We start from the raw sequence: 23110 nt of genomic DNA, 5'->3' as shown, positions 1-23110 counted from the left end.
TCCCACCATGATAAATATGTGCCTTATATTCCTACCCCCTTCTCACCCTCCATGACATGTGGCCTAGCCAATATACTGCACACCTCCATTCTCAGTGTACTGTATGTCATGTGACATGCATGGGAAGCCATGTGGCCCAGGTCACCACACCTCCACTCTCAATGTATGTCATGTGACCAGGGCCGTGCAGAGGATTCCCAAGGGGGGGTGCTCAAATTTGAAAAAGGGGCCCTAATCGATAAATCGTTCTAAATTGTGTATGTAATACCCCTTCTCCAGAAAGCACTAGGCAGTCTTAAACCCCACCACCACCACCCCCACCACACACACACACACACACACCTTTATAGAAGTATCAGGCAGACTTTGTGTCTTCTTCCAACCAACTTCTTTGGTGCCACCACCCTCAAATCAGCAGTCATAGGTGCGCACTATTAGAGTGGGCACAGTGGAGCCTGATGTATGCATGGATTCACCTTTCATTACTGGGACCTCTGTCCCTCTAGATCAGCACCCAAGCTTCTTTTCAGGCAAAGAAGCAGTGGTTGCCAATATGCAGTGGTTGCTAAGCATTAGTAGATGCAAAACTGCAGTAAGTGCCAAGGTGCAGTGGGTGCACAGATGCAGTGGGTGGTAAGACGCAAAGGTCCAGTTTGTGCTAAGTTGCAGTGGGTGCCGATGTGTTAAAGTACAGTCCGTGTCAAGCTGCTGTGGGTACCAAGGTCCAGTTTGTATTGGGTGTTTATTTGCAGTGGATGCTATGCTGTATTGGGTGCTGAATGAGTAGCAGAAGGCGATAAACAATAGTGGGTGCCATGTGAGTGCTAATTGGTACAGGGAGCCATGTGAGTGTTGGACATGAGTGAGCAGGGAGTGCCATGTGTGGTCTGGATGTGTGCCATGGGAGAGAACTGAGTCTCATATGGGTTCAGACCAAGGGTGGGTACTGGTTGCTATTTGAGTGCTGGCCATGGATGGGTACTAGGTGCATATAATGGCTTTGGAACTTTGTGCTGTGTGAGTACTATGCCATGTGGGTGTTGATTATGGGGGTTATAGGGTGTCATGTGGGTCTTAGGTGCAAATACTGAGTGCCAAGTGGGTACTGGGAGCGAGTACATGGTAACATCTGGGTAATGGGTGCTGGTTAGTGGGGTATTTGTTGTCATGTGAGTGCTAAATGCAGAAGCTGGGTGCCATGTGGGTTCTGGGTGCTGGCACAGGGTGTCATGTGCATTCTGGCTGTATGGGTTGGTGTCAAGCATCATGTAGGTGTTGATTGCAGTTACTCAAGCCCTTGTGAGTTCTGGGTGCAAGTACTAGATGTCATATGTGAGTGTTTGGTGTTTGTGCTGGGCACCAAGTGGAGGCTTAGTGCAACTGGAACTACTGCAGATGAAACATGTGGGTGTTGGGTGCAGGTACATTGGTGCGAATACTTGGTGCATTGCCTGCTCTAGGTGCTAGCTATGGGTGGGCATTGTGTGCCATGTGGATTCTGAGTGCAGGTACTTTGGGTGCTAGTACTAGTTATGTGAGTTCAGATAATGTGCAAGTACTGTGCCAAGTGGGTGTGAGTACTGGGTGCCAGCTATAGGGTGAATGATGCAAGTACTAAGTGCCATATGGAGGTTGGATATAAGTATTGGGTGAAAGTTGCTTGGTGCAAGTACTGGGTGCTTGCTATAGTGGGGGTTACTGGTTGAGTGTAATGTGGGTGCTGAATATTGGTGGGATTGCGGTGGGTGCAGGGAGTGGGAGGTCACTGTGGGTACTGCTATGAATGGCATAGTTGCTGCTAGGGGAGGTAGAGGTCAGTGTGGTTGCTGGGGGAGGTAGAGGTCAGTGTGGGTGCTGGTGGAAGGGTAGGTCACTGTGGGTTCTGTGGAAGGAAGAGGTCAGTATGAGTGCTGGAGGAAGGGGAGGTCACTGTGGGTGCTGGGAGAGGTCATTGTAGATATTGGAGGAGGGAGTAGTTGTGGATGCTGTGTGTTGGGAGAGATCAGTGTGGGTGCTGCTTTTGGGATGGGAGGTCCCTGTAAGTGCTGCAGGGGACAGGAGGGTAGCCTCTGGGGGAGGGAAAGATCACTGTGGGTGCTGGGGGAAGGATAGATCAGTGTGGGTGCTGGGGTAGGCAGGATCACTGCTAGATTTGGGGAAGGAGAGGTGATTGTGGGTGGTAGGTGAAGGGAGAGGTCACTGTGGGAGGGAGAGGTCACTGTGGGTGCTAGGGAGGGAGAGGTCACTGTGGGTGCTAGGTGGAGGGAGAGGTCACTGTGGGTGCTGGTGGAGGGAGAGGTCACTGTGGGTGCTAGGTGGAGGGAGAGGTCACTGTGGGTGCTGGGGAAGGAGATGTCACTGTGGGTGCTGGTGGAGGGAGAGGTCACTGTGGGTGCTAGGTGCAGGGAGAGGTCACTGTGGGTCAGGGCCGTGCAGAGGATTCCCAAGGGGGGGTGCTCAAATTTGAAAAAGGGGCCCTAATCGATAAATCGTTCTAAATTGTGTATGTAATACCCCTTCTCCAGAAAGCACTAGGCAGTCTTAAACCCCCCCCCCCCCCACCACCACCCCCACCACACACACACACACACACACCTTTATAGAAGTATCAGGCAGACTTTGTGTCTTCTTCCAACCAACTTCTTTGGTGCCACCACCCTCAAATCAGCAGTCATAGGTGCGCACTATTAGAGTGGGCACAGTGGAGCCTGATGTATGCATGGATTCACCTTTCATTACTGGGACCTCTGTCCCTCTAGATCAGCACCCAAGCTTCTTTTCAGGCAAAGAAGCAGTGGTTGCCAATATGCAGTGGTTGCTAAGCATTAGTAGATGCAAAACTGCAGTAAGTGCCAAGGTGCAGTGGGTGCACAGATGCAGTGGGTGGTAAGACGCAAAGGTCCAGTTTGTGCTAAGTTGCAGTGGGTGCCGATGTGTTAAAGTACAGTCCGTGTCAAGCTGCTGTGGGTACCAAGGTCCAGTTTGTATTGGGTGTTTATTTGCAGTGGATGCTATGCTGTATTGGGTGCTGAATGAGTAGCAGAAGGCGATAAACAATAGTGGGTGCCATGTGAGTGCTAATTGGTACAGGGAGCCATGTGAGTGTTGGACATGAGTGAGCAGGGAGTGCCATGTGTGGTCTGGATGTGTGCCATGGGAGAGAACTGAGTCTCATATGGGTTCAGACCAAGGGTGGGTACTGGTTGCTATTTGAGTGCTGGCCATGGATGGGTACTAGGTGCATATAATGGCTTTGGAACTTTGTGCTGTGTGAGTACTATGCCATGTGGGTGTTGATTATGGGGGTTATAGGGTGTCATGTGGGTCTTAGGTGCAAATACTGAGTGCCAAGTGGGTACTGGGAGCGAGTACATGGTAACATCTGGGTAATGGGTGCTGGTTAGTGGGGTATTTGTTGTCATGTGAGTGCTAAATGCAGAAGCTGGGTGCCATGTGGGTTCTGGGTGCTGGCACAGGGTGTCATGTGCATTCTGGCTGTATGGGTTGGTGTCAAGCATCATGTAGGTGTTGATTGCAGTTACTCAAGCCCTTGTGAGTTCTGGGTGCAAGTACTAGATGTCATATGTGAGTGTTTGGTGTTTGTGCTGGGCACCAAGTGGAGGCTTAGTGCAACTGGAACTACTGCAGATGAAACATGTGGGTGTTGGGTGCAGGTACATTGGTGCGAATACTTGGTGCATTGCCTGCTCTAGGTGCTAGCTATGGGTGGGCATTGTGTGCCATGTGGATTCTGAGTGCAGGTACTTTGGGTGCTAGTACTAGTTATGTGAGTTCAGATAATGTGCAAGTACTGTGCCAAGTGGGTGTGAGTACTGGGTGCCAGCTATAGGGTGAATGATGCAAGTACTAAGTGCCATATGGAGGTTGGATATAAGTATTGGGTGAAAGTTGCTTGGTGCAAGTACTGGGTGCTTGCTATAGTGGGGGTTACTGGTTGAGTGTAATGTGGGTGCTGAATATTGGTGGGATTGCGGTGGGTGCAGGGAGTGGGAGGTCACTGTGGGTACTGCTATGAATGGCATAGTTGCTGCTAGGGGAGGTAGAGGTCAGTGTGGTTGCTGGGGGAGGTAGAGGTCAGTGTGGGTGCTGGTGGAAGGGTAGGTCACTGTGGGTTCTGTGGAAGGAAGAGGTCAGTATGAGTGCTGGAGGAAGGGGAGGTCACTGTGGGTGCTGGGAGAGGTCATTGTAGATATTGGAGGAGGGAGTAGTTGTGGATGCTGTGTGTTGGGAGAGATCAGTGTGGGTGCTGCTTTTGGGATGGGAGGTCCCTGTAAGTGCTGCAGGGGACAGGAGGGTAGCCTCTGGGGGAGGGAAAGATCACTGTGGGTGCTGGGGGACGGATATGTCAGTGTGGGTGCTGGGGTAGGCAGGATCACTGCTAGATTTGGGGAAGGAGAGGTGATTGTGGGTGGTAGGTGAAGAGAGAGGTCACTGTGGGAGGGAGAGGTCACTGTGGGTGCTAGGGAGGGAGAGGTCACTGTGGGTGCTAGGTGGAGGGAGAGGTCACTGTGGGTGCTGGTGGAGGGAGAGGTCACTGTGGGTGCTAGGTGGAGGGAGAGGTCACTGTGGGTGCTGGGGAAGGAGATGTCACTGTGGGTGCTGGTGGAGGGAGAGGTCACTGTGGGTGCTAGGTGCAGGGAGAGGTCACTGTGGGTGCTAGGTGGAGGGAGAGGTCACTGTGGGTGCTAGGTGGAGGGAGAGGTCGCTGTGGGTGCTGGTGGAGGGAGAGGTCACTGTGGGTGCTAGGTGCAGGGAGAGGTCACTGTGGGTGCTAGGTGGAGGGAGAGGTCACTGTGGGAGGGACAGGTCACTGTGGGTGCTGGGGAAGGGAGAGGTCACTGTGGGTGCTAGGTGGAGGGAGAGGTCACTGTGGGTGCTAGGTGCAGGGAGAGGTCACTGTGGGTGCTAGGTGGAGGGAGAGGTCACTGTGGGTGCTAGGTGGAGGGAGAGGTCACTGTGGGTGCTAGGTGGAGGGAGAGGTCACTGTGGGTGCTGGGGAGGGAGAAGTCACTGTGGGTGCTAGGTGGATGGAGAGGTCCCTGTGGGTGAGGGAGAAGTCACTATGGGTGCTGGGGGAGGTAGAGGTTAGTATGGGTCCTAGGTGGAGGGTGAGGTGAGTAATATGCCACACTAGGATTCCTATCCAGGCCTCTTCACCTGAAAGTGCCCCAGGCGGAGGTGGAGCTTCTCGCGGGTGGGCGGGGCTTACCGCGGTAGGGGGCGGGGCTTATTTTGCGCGATCAGAGGGGCCTTTTTGCTGATTTTAAAAAGGGGGGGGGGGCCTGGGCACCCAGAGCACCCCCCTCTGCACGTGCCTGCATGTGACATACATCCTCAGCCAGGCGGAGCAAAGGCATGCTGTACAGAGCGGCTGCAAACAGCAGAGTGGATTGACCTAATGCTGGAGCAGGAGAAGATCTGCTGCAATACTGACAATTTATGGGGGTGAAAATTGTAAGAAATATAGTGCCCCTAAAGCCGCTTACAGGTTCAGAGGCCCCATTGTTACTAGCACTGGCCCTGATCATGGGTGATATTTCTTGCTCACATAAAGCTGAATATTTGCAATTGAAAGTAACTTCTGTTTCGAGAAGGAAAAAATTGCGTTGTGCATGCTATACCTAGTAACTATAGCTGTGCCAGATGCCTTGAGTGCAGAAAAGCCTGGTGTACTCATCCAGAAGAGGTCCAAATCAAATCAAAGATAGCTTTATTGGCATGACCAAGCTTCAATACAGACATTGCTAAAGCGGGGGGGGCATGGGGTGGGGTAGGGGTACAGTGGGTTAGCAGTTCAATGATATTTGTGGGGATTATAGTTCATTTATGCTCCTCTGATGCTGTGACGTAGTGTGCAGCGATTGTCACTGTGGATTCCTCTTCTCATTCTGTGACGGGCTGTGACGTAGTGTGCAGCGATTGTCACTGTGGATTCCTCTTCTCATTCTGTGACGGGCTGTGACGTAGTGTGCAGCGATTGTCACTGTGGATTCCTCCTCTCAGTCTGTGGCATGCTGTGACATAGTGTTAAGTGATTGTCACTGTGGATTCTTCCTCTCGGTCTGTGGCAGGCTGTGACACAGTGTGCAGCGATTGTCACTGTGGATTTCTCTTCTCCTAATAGAATGTAGAGTTTTCTCTCATCCCCTTATGTGTGAGAGTCTGGAAATAGTTCCATCAGTTTCTTGAAGAAGGTTTCCCTGGCTGCGGTATATTTGGGGCAGTGCAGCAGGAAGTGATTCTCGTGCTGGAGGGTCTTCTTCTCACAGTGTTGGCATAACTCCATCATTGTTGGTAGCTGTGCTGACATCTAGTGGCTGCATGGGAAGAGTGCAGAATCTAGCTCCCAGGTCATTGGCCAGCCCGATTTCATAGACCGTCCATAAAAATGGCCCCTTTTATGTTGTGTCCATAAGAAAAAAAAATCCTGTCCTGAATGTTCTTTCCTTTAGAGGACAGCATTGGTATAAGCTGGAATAAGGCTCTAGATAAAGGCGTACAATAATATGGGCATTACATTGGGCAGCACGGCAGAGCCCGGGACAAGGTCCTCCAGCACCCAAGGCTGAAGCACCAAAGTGCGCCCCCCCCAACCCTAACACCCCTGCCGTCACAAACTGGTTGCTATTAGACTAAGAGGCACCCCAGAGCCCCTAATCACCAACCAACACCTTAATCTCTAGTTATCTGGCTTGCAGTCACTGCCATGTATCCCCTTTTCTTACTTCTCTCTACTTCAAACACAATACGGGAATGATAGCTGAGTGAGTTGTGCACTGCGCCCTGAGGCTGGAGCCTCTCTCGCCTCTGCCTCGGCCCGGCCTTGCAGCACGGTGGTGTAGTGGTTAGCCCTCTCGCCTTTCAGTGCTGGGTCCCTGGTTATAATCCCAGCCAGGTCAACATCTGCAAGGAGTTTGTATGTTCTCCCTGTGGCTGCGTGGGTTTCCTCTGGGCACTCTGGTTTCCTCCCATATCCAAAAACATACAGTTAAGTTAATTGGCTTCCCCCTAAATTGGCCCTAGACTATGATACATGCACTACGTGATATAGACATATGACTATGGTAGGGACTAGATTGTGAGCCCCTCTGAGGGACAGTAGTGATAAGACAATATATACTCTGTACAGTGCTGTGTAATATGTCGGCGCTATATAAATACTTATATGGGAGGCATAATGGGTCTGAATGAGGTCCGACACGATAAAAGAAAGCACTCCTAACCCAGTCATGTGATAAGACTTTTTTTCTATATGCATTTATATAGTTTTCACAATATGCCTGTAAAAACAGAAAAATTATGCTGGCGACCCTGACTTGCTTGCCTAGCGTCGCATTGCCGGATTCCCTTTTTTCTAAAAAAAAGTCAAAGGAGAGATAAACCATGTGTATGGGGAGTAGTGCAGAAGCTTACCTCCCTTGCCCGGCATCAGCCTCCGATTCCCAGCAAAGCGTCCCGTTCTGAAGTCCTGGTTGGCTGAATTGGTTCATTGTGCAGTGTGTCTGTGGGACTATGCGCGCACTCCCATGGGAAGACTTACCCTGCGCACGTGAGCACTGGACACAAGGTGGCCAAGCAGACACAGCCTAGTGTGTCCAGGTCAGAGGACACCCGCACTAGGTACCTCTTTCTGCAGGTGTGTGCATATGCCCCGACCTGGACTTCAGAATGGGTTGTTTTGCAGCAAAACAGAGGCTAACGCCAGGGCAAGGGAGGTGCGGTAAGCTTCTTCACCACTTCTCATACACGCACTGGGTGTCATTTTTGCCATATTTTTAGGACTTAGGTGTCCTTTAAGGAGAGATAAATCATGCGTTAAGTCAGTTAAAGTGAATGGGAACCGCATTTTAAAAAATGAGACAGATACTTACCCAAGGAGAGGGAAGGCTCTGGGTTCTATAGAGCCATCCCGCTCCTCTCCTGGTCCCCTCATCCCGGTGCTGGCTCGCCCGGTACCAGTATTTGACTAAATTTTACCCGGCCGAAGGAGGCTTCAGAAGTCTTCAGGGAGCCCGAGCGCTCCTGAAGAAGGGCAGCCCTGTACTGCGCCTGCGCAAGCACGCTCTCTTGCACGCTCACGCCTGTGCAGTATGGAGCCGCACGTCTTCGGGAGGACCCTTTCAGCGGGGGATTGAAACGGGGGGGGGGGGGGGAGCCAGCACAAGATAGAGGGCACCGAGAGAGGAGACAGAAGGCTCTATATGACCCAGAGCCTTCCCTCTCCTCAGGTAAGTATCTGGCTGATTTTTTGTTTTCAATTCCCATTGACTTTTAGGGCCCGTTTCCACTAGCTACTGCACATCCTACGAGACGTGCCGCAGCATTTCCTCTTCTGCGAGTACACAGCCAAATCCCGGAAGCTGTGCCATGCACAGCTATAGGATTTGCTGCCACCTGCGTGGAAGAATGCTGCAATGTCATCCGAATCGCTATGGCACATGATTTGGATGGCGGCTGCAGTATCCCCTATGGCAGAGTTTCCCTGCATGATTTGTCCGCGGGGAAACTCTGTGGATTCGGCCTGATTTCCGCACTAGTGGAAACGGGCCCTGAGGACAGATAAATCATGAGTTATGTCCAATAAGGAGAGATAAATTGTGAGTTAATAAGTAAGGCAAGCTAATTTAACAGAAAATCTTTGTGAATCAGCCCCTGCATGAAGCCTGGATCCGGCCCGGAGTCACCTCACATGTTGGTGCGACTCACGCTTACACATTAGCCGTGTTACACTTGTGACCTTTTTACGCACAAGCTGCACACTGCTCTCCACAAGCCTCGGAGGGGAGATGGCAACTTCCCAATTTCTGTACGACATGCGAGCTGCGGTTGTCTAAAAATAAAGTGCAACAATTGACACCAAAAGAAGAAAAAAAAATAGGAAGGTTTAGCTGAATTCCACAGGATGTGTGCAACTTCCTGCCAGCGGCGTAGATTCCACCACTACACTGAGGCACCGCTGATCAAGTGCTGATAAAACAGCGCAAGAGATTTTGGTGCAGCCGGCGCCACCGTAGGCCGTAATAGGAATTAGGGCTGCAGCGGCGCTCACTGAGCAACTTGGGCGCCGCCAGAAGACTGAACTCAAATTAATTTTAAAACACTGTAATTCGGCCGCCAGCAATTGCTGGAAGCCAAATTACATAATTCCCTCACTATCCATGGCTTCCTGAGGGGTGGGGGGATAGTAATTAACACCACCAGGACTGGTGCAGCAGCAGGGTGACCCTTACATCGGCTTTATCCTGTGCCCAAATCTCCCAGTGGCATATTCATAGGTATGCCCACTAATGACTGCATTCACTACTACTACAATTCACTATTACTAGATCTACTGCAAAACCACGTTTGTGTCAATTATATATGATAATAGATCATAGATTATTCACAAACTGAAGTTAACTATTTGAGCTAATTGAAATCTACGCCGTTTTGGTGGGCTCCTGGCTGGCAGGGCGTAGATTTCAAGTAGCCGCCGCTGCACGCATTTGTCGTTTCCGTCGCTCCCCGCCGATCGCGCTGCTCAAACCCGACGAGTCTCACCGCATCACCGATTTCATTGGCTCCTGGCCCTGTCTTTCCTGGCCCTGCCGTCAATGTGAGCCAACCCCATTGGCTCACATAGATCACACGGTCAGGAGCCAATGAAATCGACTCCTGACCAGCTCACAGAGCTCTGCCGTCATAGAGACGCCAGAGTGGGTGGGCTGAGGCCACAAGCATACGGCGTGAACGGCGGTAGCGGCAATTTGTTTGTATGAGCCGGTTTCTGGTACTAGTGGGTCTCTGGTCCTTAACCCCCTGAGCGTTACGCCGCTCAGGAGGTTTTGTTACTTTTTGCTAAATTAATAAAATAATTGTTCCAAATGAGTGTAAATCCTTTAGCTAGCACTAGGGGCTAGCTAGTACACGTGTCCGGCACCCCCTTTCCCCCCGCCCCCCGATTACCCCGTTTATACATTACCCAGCCTGGATCTAGCAATCGGCACAGCCTCCCCGCACAGCTCCGGTCTCTCTATGGGGACAGTCGCACATGACGTCATGCACAAACCCCATCTGGTGGTAGAGGAACGCGTCAGAGGTTTTGTCCTGATATCACTCGCTGTTACCGCCGCCCACGACAGCTGACATCTTGCAGCATGTCCGATCAACATGCTCAACCTGGCAGCACCATTTTTCATCCGATTTGATAATTATTGAATCCGATGGTCGGTCACCACCAAGTCACTAGATGTATGGGTACCTTAGAGGACATCTGAGGTGAAAATAAACTGCTGAGAAAAATTATTGTATCTACCATCCTGCTCCTAAAAATGACTTTTTTTAGATGTTTTATTTTATATTTAAATCTAGTTTTTTTTTTTACTGTTTCATTGTCTCAGCTTAATGACATCTTCATTGAAGTATGCTAGAACTCAGTTCTATGAATTATTCACCCTTTTATCTCTTTCCTGCTCCAGGAAGCCATTTACTGACAGGAAAGTATTTTATGGCTGTAATTACTTATCAGTGAAGGTTAAAGGGATACTGTAGGGGGGGTCGGGGGAAAATGAGCTGAACTTACCCAGGGCTTCTAATGGTCCCCCTGCAGACATCCTGTGCAGCCACTCCACGATGCTCCGGCCCCGCCTCCAGTTCACTTCTGGAATTTCTGACTTTAAAGTCAGAAAACCACTGCGCCTGCACGCCCGTGTCCTCGCTCCCGCTGATGTCACCAGGAGTGTACTGCGCAGACACAGACCATACTGGGCCTGCGCTGTGTGCTCTTGATGACATCAGCAGGATCGAGGACACGGCAACGCAGGCGCAGTGGTTTTCTGACTTTAAAGTCTGAAATTCTAGAAGTGAACCGGAGGCGGGGCTGGAGCATCGGTGAGTGGCTGCGCCAACACAGGATGTCTGCGGGGGACCGTTAGAAGCCCCGGGTAAGTTCAACTCATTTTCCCCTGACCCCCCTACAGTATCCCTTTAACAACCAACTAAGGCAGAAACTGTCACTTGCATACCTGATGTTAAACTCTTTCAGGCAGAGAAATAAAAAAGGACCACAGCCTAGATATTTGTGTGTGTGGCACTGTACATACCCATGTCTATCTCATCATGTCACCTCAGTTGTCCTAAAGGGAACCTTAACTGAATGGGGGGGGGGTAAAGCGTTTCACTTACCTGGGGCTATTACCAGCCCCCTGCAGCAGTCCTGTGCCCTCGGAGCCGCTCTGGAATCCTCCGGTCCCCCGCTGTCACTTAGTTTCGTTTTTGACAACTCACCAGTCGGCCGGCCGCCATGCGTATTATTGGACGCATTCCCCACTGCAATTAGCGCTGTTGCGGATTGCAACACGTACAAAAATACGCGTTGCCGCATATCTACGCGTGCAGAATGCGGCAATGCGTATCTTTGTACGCGTTGCGGTCCGCAACAGCGCTGATTGCAGTAGGAAATGCGTCCAATAATACGCATGGCGGCCGGCCGACTGGTGAGCCGTCAAAAACGAAACTGACAGCGGGGGACCGGAGCATTCCAGAGCGGCTCCGAGGGCACAGGACTGCTGCAGGGGGCTAGTAATAGCCCCAGGTAATTGAAACGCTTTAGTTAAGTTAGGTTTAAGTTAGTTAAACGTTCAGTTAAGGTTCCCTTTAAGAAGTACTAAGAACTGAGGAGTCCAGTTGAAGTAGGATTGCAGAACCATACTTCATGCACAGAACTCTGGGTCATGTGACTGACTTTTCCAAAGGGAGTTACTCTGTAACAGTTGCATTAAATATATAGATTGTGCAACTACTGGCATATGAAAAATCAGGGTGTTTGAACGAGAGAGCTAATACGTGGTTGTGAAGAAACTTTGGCTTCATCCTTCTTAGATCTGAATGCAATGTTTGTGAATAAAAACATCTCTCTGTTTCTATGGTATGGATGTGTTGCGATCGTCTAAATTCTCTAGTTATTTATCTCATCATCACAATGGACAGACTGTACGAGTGGAACAGGTATAACCGAGGACAAAGCGGAAGTCAGTAAGAGTTTAATAATAAAAAAAACTAAATTTAATGAGTTCATAGGAAGATTTGCCTGTTCTTTGACGCTAAAGGAAGGACAAGGGCAGCTCAGAGCACACAGACAATATATAATTCATGGGGGCCCAGAGGCAGCGTGCGTTCTTGTTGAAGATAGTAATTCTATTCTATGCTAGCAGCGGCTTGGAGAAGCACTAAATGAGGACTTATTGTCAGTAATAACACCGTATGAATCCTCTGCTCATCTGTTACCTTAGGGCACTGTGATCAGCTGGGAATATTCTATTGCCCAAAGTATTGTCCAATGTGGGCTCTCCTCCAATCAGCAGAGAACTAAGCATTATTCTGAACTCACCCAGGTGTAATTTACCTCTCAAAGACACCTAATTTACCAACAGTCTACACATACCCGTGTGTGCTTCAGGCTGCAGTCTCTACATATACCTGAGTGTGCTTCAGGCTACAGTCTCTACACATACCCGTGTGTGCTTCAGGCTGCAGTCTCTACACATACCCGAGTGTGCTTCAGGCTGCAGTCTCTACACATACCCGTGTGTGCTTCAGGCTACAGTCTCTACACATACCCGAGTGTGCTTCAGGCTGCAGTCTCTACACATACCAGAGTGTGCTTCAGGCTACAGTCTCTACACATACCCGAGTGTGCTTCAGGCTACAGTCTCTACACATACCCGAGTGTGCTTCTGGCTACAGTCTCTACACATACCCGAGTGTGCTTCAGGCTACAGTCTCTACACATACCCGAGTGTGCTTCAGGCTACAGTCTCTACACATACCCGAGTGTGCTTCAGGCTACAGTCTCTACACATACCCGAGTGTGCTTCAGGCTACAGTCTCTACACATACCCGAGTGTGCTTCAGGCTACAGTCTCTACATATACCTGAGTGCGCTTCAGGCTACAGTCTCTACACATACCCGAGTGCGCTTCAGGCTACAGTCTCTACACATACCCGAGTGTGCTTCAGGCTACAGTCTCTACACATACCCGAGTGTGCTTCAGGCTACAGTCTCTACACATACCCGAGTGCGCTTCAGGCTACAGTCTCTACACATACCCGAGTGCGCTTCAGGCTACAGTCTACACATAACCGAGTGCGCTTCAGGCTACAGTCTACACATACCCGAGTGTGCTTCAGGCTACAGTCTACACATATACCCGAGTGTGCTTTAGGCTACAGTCTCTACATATACCTAAGTGTGCTTCAAGCTAGTCTCTACATATACCTGAGTGTGCTTCAGGCTACAGTCTCTACATATACCCGAGTGCGCTTCAAGCTAGTCTCTACATATACCTGAGTGCGCTTCAGGCTGCAGTCTCTACATATACCCGAGTGTGCTTCAGGCTACAGTCTCTACATATACCCGAGTGCGCTTCAAGCTAGTCTCTACATATACCTGAGTGTGCTTCAGGCTGCAGTCTCTACATATACCCGAGTGTGCTTTGGGCTGCAGTCTCTACATATACCCGAGTGTGCTTCGGGCTGCAGTCTCTACATATACCCGAGTGTGCTTCGGGCTGCAGTCTCTACATATACCCGAGTGTGCTTCAGGCTACTGTCTCTACACATACCCGAGTGTGCTTCAGGCTGCAGTCTCTACATATACCCGAGTGTGCTTTGGGCTACAGTCTCTACACATACCCGAGTGTGCTTCAGGCTACAGTCTCTACATATACCAGAGTGTGCTTCAGGCAACAGTCTCTACATATACCAGAGTGTGCTTCAGGCTACAGTCTCTACATATACCCGAGTGCGCTTCAGGCTACAGTCTCTACACATACCAGAGTGTGCTTCAGGCCACAGTCTCTACATATACCCGAGGCTAGGGTTAATTACTCACCCGCTGCCCGTAGTTCATCAGTGACAGAAACTCCACCCCCTACATCTGTTAGACTACTGCAGCCATGTTTCTCAATGTGTTCCGAAGCTCTGTGGCCACCAACGCCTGCACACAGGTGGGAGTGGCCACAGAGCTTCAGAAGACAATATGCTGCCAAGGAGGGGGCGGAGTTTCTGACATTAGTGAATTTCAGGTGATCGGTTAAATGTCCCACCCGCTGATCCATGCAGCAGGCTCTCCATTTTACAATGGAAGTACTTTTTAAGCCTCATACATATGCTAGGTAACCCTAGCCCAAGATGATCATTCTGCATTTCCTTTCCCAAGAATTCAATTTGTGTGCAGTTGCTACACGCCGCCCTTTAGCAATGCATCATGGCAGACTAGCACTGAACAAGCCCAATATGTTATGTGTACTGCAGTGCATTGCTCATTATCCTTCATCCCCTTCTATTTAAGTAGTTGACGCTACTTGGCTGTAGCTAAGCAGCATGGCTGTACAGCACTCTCTCCAAACTGTCATCATAAGGATCGATCAATGTTCATTAAAGGGAACCTGAACCATGTAAAATTCTTTAAGATAAACACAGGATGTAACTGCAAATGAATATTACATACTTACCTCCCCGTCAGTTCCTCTCAGAAGCTTACCACTTTCTTCTTACAATTCCTTCCAGTTCTGACTTGATTTTGTCAGAACTGAAATATATCAAGTTGTTGTCAGTCAACTGAAAAGACAACTGATGAGCAAGGTAATATCCATGTTTTCCTATGGCTCATGTGGGCGATATTACAGTTTAAGCTGTTATGGGATAATGGCCATTTTTAAAGGTCATCCAAGGTGAAAATAAACTGAGAAAAACAATTGTATCCATCACCATTCTCCTAAAAATGACTTTTTAGCTATTCCACAGTTTTATTTTAATTTAGTTTTTACTGTTTCCTTGTCTCTGCTCAATGACACCTTCATTGAAGTATGCCAGAGCAGAAATCTATGAACTATTGACCCTTTTTATCTCTTTTTTGCTCCCAGAAGCCATTTTCTGACAGGAAAGTGTTTTATGGCTGTAATTACTTATCAGTGAGGGTTATGCTAGTCCTAGGATGTCAAACCGGTCCTTCGAGGGCCGAGGTCCTCACACATTTTTGACCCAGCTCAAAGTAATTGATGGATCTCAGTGTTCTCCCGAGAAATGTTTTCCAGCTGGGTGCAGTGTTCTCCGCAGGCTCTTATAGCTGGGTGCTGCACCCGGCTAGTTTTGGTGAGCACCCGGCTGTCATCAGCTCACCTCCTATGCTGTAAGCAGAATTGTTCAGAAAAGCAGTGGCCCTGCATTCTCTCATATTGCCCCATCCGGCTACTTTTTCATGCCACCCAGATGGAAAAAAAATTCTGGGGAGAACACTGGGGTGGCATGGAAAAGTAGCCAGGCGGGACGAGATGAAAGAATGCAGGGGCGGTGCTTCTGTGCTCAACTCTGCTTTCAGCATAGGAGGAGGTGAGCCAATGAGAGCCGGGTACTCACTAACACTAGCCGGGTGGAGCACCCGGCTAATAGAGCTTGGGGAGAACACTGGGTCTGAATCAGGAAAGGTGTGGTCCATCAGGTAGAACACATTTCTCCATTTCTCTGTCCATCCTAAACACTGGCATGGATCTGGCCCTCCAGGTCTGGAGTTCGACACCTGTGCAGTAGTCTGACCCAGTCCGCCCTGGTCCTGACAGAAACGGCGACTTTTTCTTCCTGAAAAAGTTAAACATCAGGTATGTAAGAAAACAAGGAACACAGCCTAGTTATTTGTGTGCTTGGCACTGTACATACACAGGTCTATCTCATGTCACCTTGGGTATCTTTTAAATTGAGGAAGGAGAATTCCATTGATCAGAGTTAAGATACAGGATGCAGGAGAGGAGAGAGAGATCGATGACCAGACTACATGGGGGATAAGTATGACGTGTGTAGGTTTATTTTTAAAAATTACTTTTAATATTCTGTCCAAGTTCACTTTAAGGGCAACAGTAACTGGCTATGTGCACTAGGCTTATAAGACCACTATGAAGTAGCATAAAATGTAAAATATACCGTATATGTAAACATACATATAAGAGGTACCTTTGTCCCAGAGTAAAACGCATCATTAACTTATTTTTCCCTACAAACCTGTTACTTATGGTAGGTAGTGGATAAGGAGTTGACAGGTGACTGGCACTCGAAAAAGGCTGGAATTGGCAGTCAGAATTAGTTACCGAGCAGACTGTGCTCTCTACCTGGTGAAGATATATTGCTGAGAAGAAAAGCAGGTCCAGCACCAGTCTCAATGCTTCAGTGAAATTTTATTCCAACAGGTACAGTGAGAAAAGGCACATGGAGGTACAAAAGGACGGCCAGACAGCCGTTTCGCAGGTCCCCCTGCTTCGTCAATAGGCCTCTGACGAAGCAGGGGGACCTGCGAAACGGCTGTCAGGCCGTCCTTTTGTACCTCCATGTGCCTTTTCTCACTGTACCTGTTGGAATAAAATTTCACTGAAGTATTGAGACTGGTGCCGGACCTGCTTTTCTTCTCAGCAATATACTTATGGTAGGTAGTATTAGTATGATGGCATGGACAGGCTTTGGACTAGTCCATCTCTTCATGGGGAATTTTCAGGAATGCCTTTTATTTACAAAAGCACTTTTTTGAGAGCAGTGGCAGAGTCCAACCGCCGGAATAGTGCTCACACGAGGAGGTAGGTCTGATAGATCCTCTCCAGAGAGGTCTTTTTTAAAGAAAATATGAGAATCCCCCATTGGGCCGGATTCACTATTCGGTGCTAACCTAGTTAGCACGCCTAAAGGCTTTGGGCGTGCTAACTAGGGTGCTAAGCAGTTAGCACGCACCAAGTTGAAGCAGCAAAATGTTGCACACGAAAATGGCACACCCTATGCGCCTATAAGGTCGCATTGGATGTGCCTTAAACGCCTTATAGGCGCATAGGGTGCGCCGTTTTTGTCGCACCCGGTGCGCAAAGTTTTGCACGCGGCACGATAAGGGGCTTTTCGCAAGCGTGCTAACAGTTAGCACCGCTTTGTGAATCCAGCCCATTGAGAGACGTACTAGTCCAAAATCCTGTCATAGTATTATGTACTTTAAAAAAGTCTGAAGCAAAAAAAAAAAAAAAAAAAAAAAAAAAAAAAAAAAAGATAAAAAAAAAAAAAGATACTCGCCTAAGGAGAGGGAAGGCTCCGAGTCCTATAGAGCCTTCCCATTCCTCTCCTGGTCTCGGTGGGAACCTGCTCTCTGCCGCTGCAGGAGGCTTCGGAAGTCTTCGGGAGCCCGAGTGCTGCTCTGTACTGCGCATTCACGAGCTCGCCGCCTTGTGTGCTAGCGCATGGACTGTACGGAGCCACCTGAGGACATCCAAAGCCTCCCGCAGTGGGAGATTTCAACCCTGGAGCCAGTGCTGGAACGAGGGGACTGTGAGAGGACCAGAAAGGCTCATTATGACCCAGAGGCTTCCCTCTCCTTAGGTGAGTATCTGTTTTTTTGTTTCGTTTTTTAAATTTAGCTTCAGACTCTTTAAAGGCGGACCCAAACCAAACTTTTTTTTTTTATTCAAAATATGTAGTTGCACCACTCTGACACATACAAAGATAAATAAACACTCCTTAAAGCCTATGAGCATTTCACTGCATGCTTGTCACCCTTCTCTTTTCATAACTAGGGTTATACAGGTGGCAGCCATTACTTCTGAGCTTAGTAGGAGGTTTTAGATCATGGGTGCGTTTGTCATCAGCTACCCTCCCTCACAGGAGCGTCGTCTATGTGAAATTTAACACAAGCTGAGATCACCGCCCCTTTGACATCATCAGTAGCAGCCTGTGTTATTATTATTATAAGTTAGAAAATAGATATTTCTGAAATCTTGTATTTTTAATTTGGGCCCACTTTAAAGTACATAATAATCTAACATGATTTTCGACTAGTACATTTCTCAATGAGGGATTCTCATATTTCCTTCATTCTTTATAAATCTTGCTTCAGATTTACTTTAGGCAGCAGAAAATTAGGAAAACCGTAATTTATAGCTCATCTTGCTCTTGGACAGGTGTACTGTCTATATGTATGTCACAAAGAATACATTTATGTTCCTTCAAAATAAAACTGAACTGAAGCCACCTAGGAAAAAAAAAAAAAAAAAAAAAAAAGATACTCGCCTATGTAGAAGGAAGGCCCTGGATCCCATAGAACCTTCCCGGCCCACTCTCTTGTTCTACCGCCAGGCCTCGGTGAATGCACCTGCGGGAGTCTTTGTGAAGGTTTCAGCAGTAATCACGCCCCCGATTGTTTCTGTACTGTACTTATACAAGGACTCCCGAGGGCGGGGACTTTCACGGGGAGACAGCGGTGGAACGAGGGCATGGAGAGAGGACTGGGAAACCTCTATGGGATCCAGAGCCTTCAGGCAGGAACATTAGCCATCTTACTTCTTTTCTCAGGGTTGCTTCAGATTAACTTAAACTGAAATCTACCCCCTGAACTGCTCTAATAACCCTAACCCTTTACCAGAGATTAGCCCTTTCTGCTAACATCAGCTGACTTAACAGTGCACTGAGGCATGCAAACCCCTTAAAATTCCCACCAGGATGTGCTGTAGGGAAGCCAGTGGTAGGTCACTGCTCCCCCTAACCTTATTACACAATGCGTTCTGCAGACTTGTAGTCAGGGCTGTGGAGTCGGAGTTGGAATAATTTTGGGTACCTAGAGTCAGTTTCAGAAATTGAGGAATCGGATGATTTTTGCACCACATCCATAGCCCTGGTAAGTATTAGACTAAGGAGTCTTGAGACATTTTGGGTACTTGGGAGTCGGAGTTGGTGGTTTCATAAACTGAGGAGTAGGATGATTTTTGTACTGACTCCACAGTCCTGCTCATAGGCTAGCCTCAATGGTGGTGGTGGGTTGTTGGAGTATGAAATCATTTACAAACTTATCCTTAGTAAAATAGAAATTAAAAAAAAAAAAAAAGAGAATATCGAAAATAGTCTCAGGCATCTTTTTGATCACATGACACATGTAAGAACAGTCATGTGACAAATGGTGCACAAGCCTCTGGCAGTGTGTGCTTATCCTAGCTGCTAAACTCCCAATGCTAAGGGGGTGCCTGAGAACAGCTGTAGTAACGGGACGCAAATTATTCCGGCCTGCATGCAAATTGTACGCACCTCGGAATTGGGCCATTCAAATGAAAGGTCTATTCTGATTGGTCCAATTTCAAGCTACATTTTGCAAGCGAGACAAAACTATTTGCATCTCACTGACCATCTTTACCCTTCTAAGCCTCAAGAATTCCACAAACATGCTGGGACCGATCAAATAGCTAAGGGGGGAAGCCTCAACAATGGTTTTGTTGTTCGTTCTTAAACTTGCATGGAGTTAATGACAGATCCACTTTAGGAAAAACCAGCAGCCAGTGCTCTGATTAACAGGCAGGTTGTGTTGACTTGACGTGAGATCGGTACATCGTTATGAAGATCTGGAATACCGATTGACATTTCAGGCATGATTTGGTACAGTAAATTCCAGGGATAGTGACGCAGGAGGCACAGTTTAACACGTTGGGGTTTCCTTCAGGAACCAGCGCTGGTATAGAAGTCAGTATCTTCTTAGTTCCTGTATAAAAATCACAGTTCGATATCCTCCATCTTAAAACCCACCAGAAGCAGCGAGTAGCAGTTTGGCAGCACATACATGGAGCACCGCAAGGCTGCATGGAAGGTGGAGGACATCGGTCTTTACGTTTGGTGAAGGCACTCAGTCTGTGGTGGATCGGCGGTACCAGAACCGGGCTCGGAAGTCGTCGCTGCAGGTCATGAACCCGGGGTTGGTGGGCGAGTGGACGATGCAGCGGACAATGTTATTGTGGCCCAGAGCGAGGAGGTTCCGCCGTTCGGCAGTCCTGGAGTCCCAGCAGCACAGGCTGATTGTCCGTTCGTCCGGCAGGAGGACGTAGTCTTCTGTGTGGTTGAATACAGCCTGAGTCCTGTGAACCTGGCGGCCGCTCAGTCCTGCACCTGCAGGGAGAAAGAGACCGCGGTTATGGTGGCTGATACTACTACCAACCTCAAGCCTAAAAAGGATGAACAACATAGAGGCTCAACGGGCAGTACTGCCTCTTTACAGATGTCCTGGGTTCACTTCCCACTAAAGACCAGGACAAGCTGACCTGTTTGGGAATGGTGTGGTTTTTCAAGTAGAACTTAAAGGAAACCTGAGTCGGGGCATGTATAAAAAAAAAAAAAAAAAAAAGTACATTCGATCACGTTTCTCTCTCAATCAAAAATAAATAATACAGAAAAAAAAAGGGGAGAGATCAAACATTTTATTGTATTGTGTGCAGACAAATGTGCCAAATGCTCTTCTGCTCCCAAGCAATCAGCAGTGTCAAGTCAGAGCGGATTTGAAAGGACATACCAGGTGACATAAATAAACTAGGCTTAATTACCTGGGGTTTCTTGCAGCCCCTAGTGGGCACTCTGTCTCTTGCCGAAGCTCCCGTCTTTTCCTCCGATCCCGCTGGCAGGTCCTGAAGTATGGCCAACCCTGGCGGGTCGGCGTCTTCTGTGTCCCCGTGTGCCAGTCATCAGGATCGTACTGCGCACTATGCTCCAGACGGGGGCGTACATCGCAGGCACATGCCCGCGCAGAACAGGCAAACTCGCCGGGGGTCGGACATACTTCAGAACCTGCCAGCGGGATCTTCAGTGAGGGACAGAGTGCCCACTATGGGCTGCAAGAAACCCCAGGTAAGTAAAGGTAGTTTATTTATGTGACCTCGTATGTCCTTTAACCATTTCCGTACCGGCGCAGTTGAAATCTACTTTCTGCATGTGGCAGCGCGGATTTGACAGGACGTAGATTTCAATCATCCTGCCGCATAGTCGCACCGAAATAAACTCGCTCTGCTTTCTCTATGACGGCAGAGTTCTGTGAGCCGGTCAAGAGCAATTTTCATTGGCTCCTGGCTCTGTCATCACTGTAAGCCAATCCCATCCCAATCCCTGCTCCTTCCATCCACACTGCCCTCATATGACTACCTGCTCCTTTCATCCGCATTGCCTGCATATGACTACCTGCTCCTTTCATCCGCACTGGCCTCATATGACTACCTGCTCCTTCCATCCACACTGCCCTCATATGACTACCTGCTCCTTTCATCCGCACTGGCCTCATATTACTACCTGCTCCTTTCATCCGCACTGGCCTCATATGACTACCTGCTCCTTCCATCCGCACTGCCCTCATATGACTACCTGCTCCTTCCATCCACACTGCCCTCATATGACTACCTGCTCCTTCCATCCGCACTGCCCTCATATGACTACCTGCTCCTTCCATCCGCACTGGCCTCATATGACTACCTGCTCCTTCCATCCGCACTGGCCTCATATGACTACCTGCTCCTTTCATCCGCATTGCCTGCATATGACTACCTGCTCCTTTCATCCGCATTGCCTGCATATGACTACCTGCTCCTTTCATCCGCATTGCCTGCATATGACTACCTGCTCCTTCCATCCACACTGCCCTCATATGACTACCTGCTCCTTTCATCCGCACTGGCCTCATATTACTACCTGCTCCTTTCATCCGCACTGGCCTCATATTACTACCTGCTCCTTCCATCCGCACTGCCCTCATATGACTACCTGCTCCTTCCATCCACACTGCACTCATATGACTACCTGCTCCTTCCATCCGCACTGGCCTCATATGACTACCTGCTCCTTTCATCCGCATTGCCTGCATATGACTACCTGCTCCTTTCATCCGCATTGCCTGCATATGACTACCTGCTCCTTTCATCCGCATTGCCTGCATATGACTACCTGCTCCTTCCATCCACACTGCCCTCATATGACTACCTGCTCCTTTCATCCACACTGGCCTCATATTACTACCTGCTCCTTTCATCCGCACTGGCCTCATATTACTACCTGCTCCTTCCATCCGCACTGCCCTCATATGACTACCTGCTCCTTCCATCCACACTGCCCTCATATGACTACCTGCTCCTTCCATCCGCACTGCCCTCATATGACTACCTGCTCCTTCCATCCGCACTGCCCTCATATGACTACCTGCTCCTTCCATCCGCACTGCCCTCATATGACTACCTGCTCCTTTCATCCGCACTGGCCTCATATTACTACCTGCTCCTTTCATCCGCACTGGCCTCATATGACTACCTGCTCCTTTCATCCGCACTGGCCTCATATTACTACCTGCTCCTTCCATCCGCACTGCCCTCATATGACTACCTGCTCCTTCCATCCACACTGCCCTCATATGACTACTTGCTCCTTTCATCCGCACTGGCCTCATATTACTACCTGCTCCTTCCATCCGCACTGGCCTCATATTACTACCTGCTCCTTCCATCCGCACTGCCCTCATATGACTACCTGCTCCTTCCATCCACACTGCCCTCATATGACTACCTGCTCCTTTCATCCGCACTGGCCTCATATTACTACCTGCTCCTTTCATCCGCACTGGCCTCATATTACTACCTGCTCCTTTCATCCGCACTGGCCTCATATGACTACCTGCTCCTTTCATCCGCACTGCCCTCATATGACTACCTGCTCCTTTCATCCGCACTGGCCTCATATGACTACCTGCTCCTTTCATCCGCACTGGCCTCATATGACTACCTGCTCCTTTCATCCGCACTGGCCTCATATGACTACCTGCTCCTTTCATCCGCACTGGCCTCATATTACTACCTGCTCCTTCCATCCGCACTGGCCTCATATGACTACCTGCTCCTTCCATCCACACTGCCCTCATATGACTACCTGCTCCTTTCATCCGCACTGGCCTCATATTACTACCTGCTCCTTCCATCCGCACTGCCCTCATATGACTACCTGCTCCTTCCATCCGCACTGGCCTCATATGACTACCTGCTCCTTCCATCCACACTGCCCTCATATGACTACCTGCTCCTTTCATCCGCACTGCCTGCATATGACTACCTGCTCCTTTCATCCGCACTGGCCTCATATTACTACCTGCTCCTTTCATCCGCACTGGCCTCATATGACTACCTGCTCCTTTCATCCGCACTGCCCTCATATGACTACCTGCTCCTTCCATCCGCATTGCCCGCATATGACTACCTGCTCCTTTCATCCGCACTGGCCTCATATTACTACCTGCTCCTTCCATCCGCAC

The 23110-nt window shown here is 49.1% G+C and overlaps 2 protein-coding genes across 2 annotated transcripts in view; one reads left to right on the top strand and one right to left on the bottom strand.

Moving 5' to 3' along the window:
- The window catches only part of AURKA (aurora kinase A), a 239049-nt gene that overhangs the window by 154085 nt on the left and 61854 nt on the right, over nt 1-23110 (top strand). The window lies entirely within an intron of this gene.
- CSTF1 (cleavage stimulation factor subunit 1) overlaps nt 16431-23110 on the bottom strand; it is a 36521-nt gene continuing 29841 nt past the window's right edge. The window contains exon 6 of the mRNA XM_068264478.1: nt 16431-19944. Coding sequence (XP_068120579.1) covers nt 19685-19944 — 260 coding nt within the window. The 3' untranslated portion in view covers nt 16431-19684. The remainder of the gene's footprint in view (nt 19945-23110) is intronic.

The sequence above is a fragment of the Hyperolius riggenbachi genome, chromosome 12, assembly GCF_040937935.1.
Source record: "Hyperolius riggenbachi isolate aHypRig1 chromosome 12, aHypRig1.pri, whole genome shotgun sequence".
Taxonomy (NCBI): domain Eukaryota; kingdom Metazoa; phylum Chordata; class Amphibia; order Anura; family Hyperoliidae; genus Hyperolius; species Hyperolius riggenbachi.
This window is presented reverse-complemented; position numbering and strand designations above follow the sequence as displayed.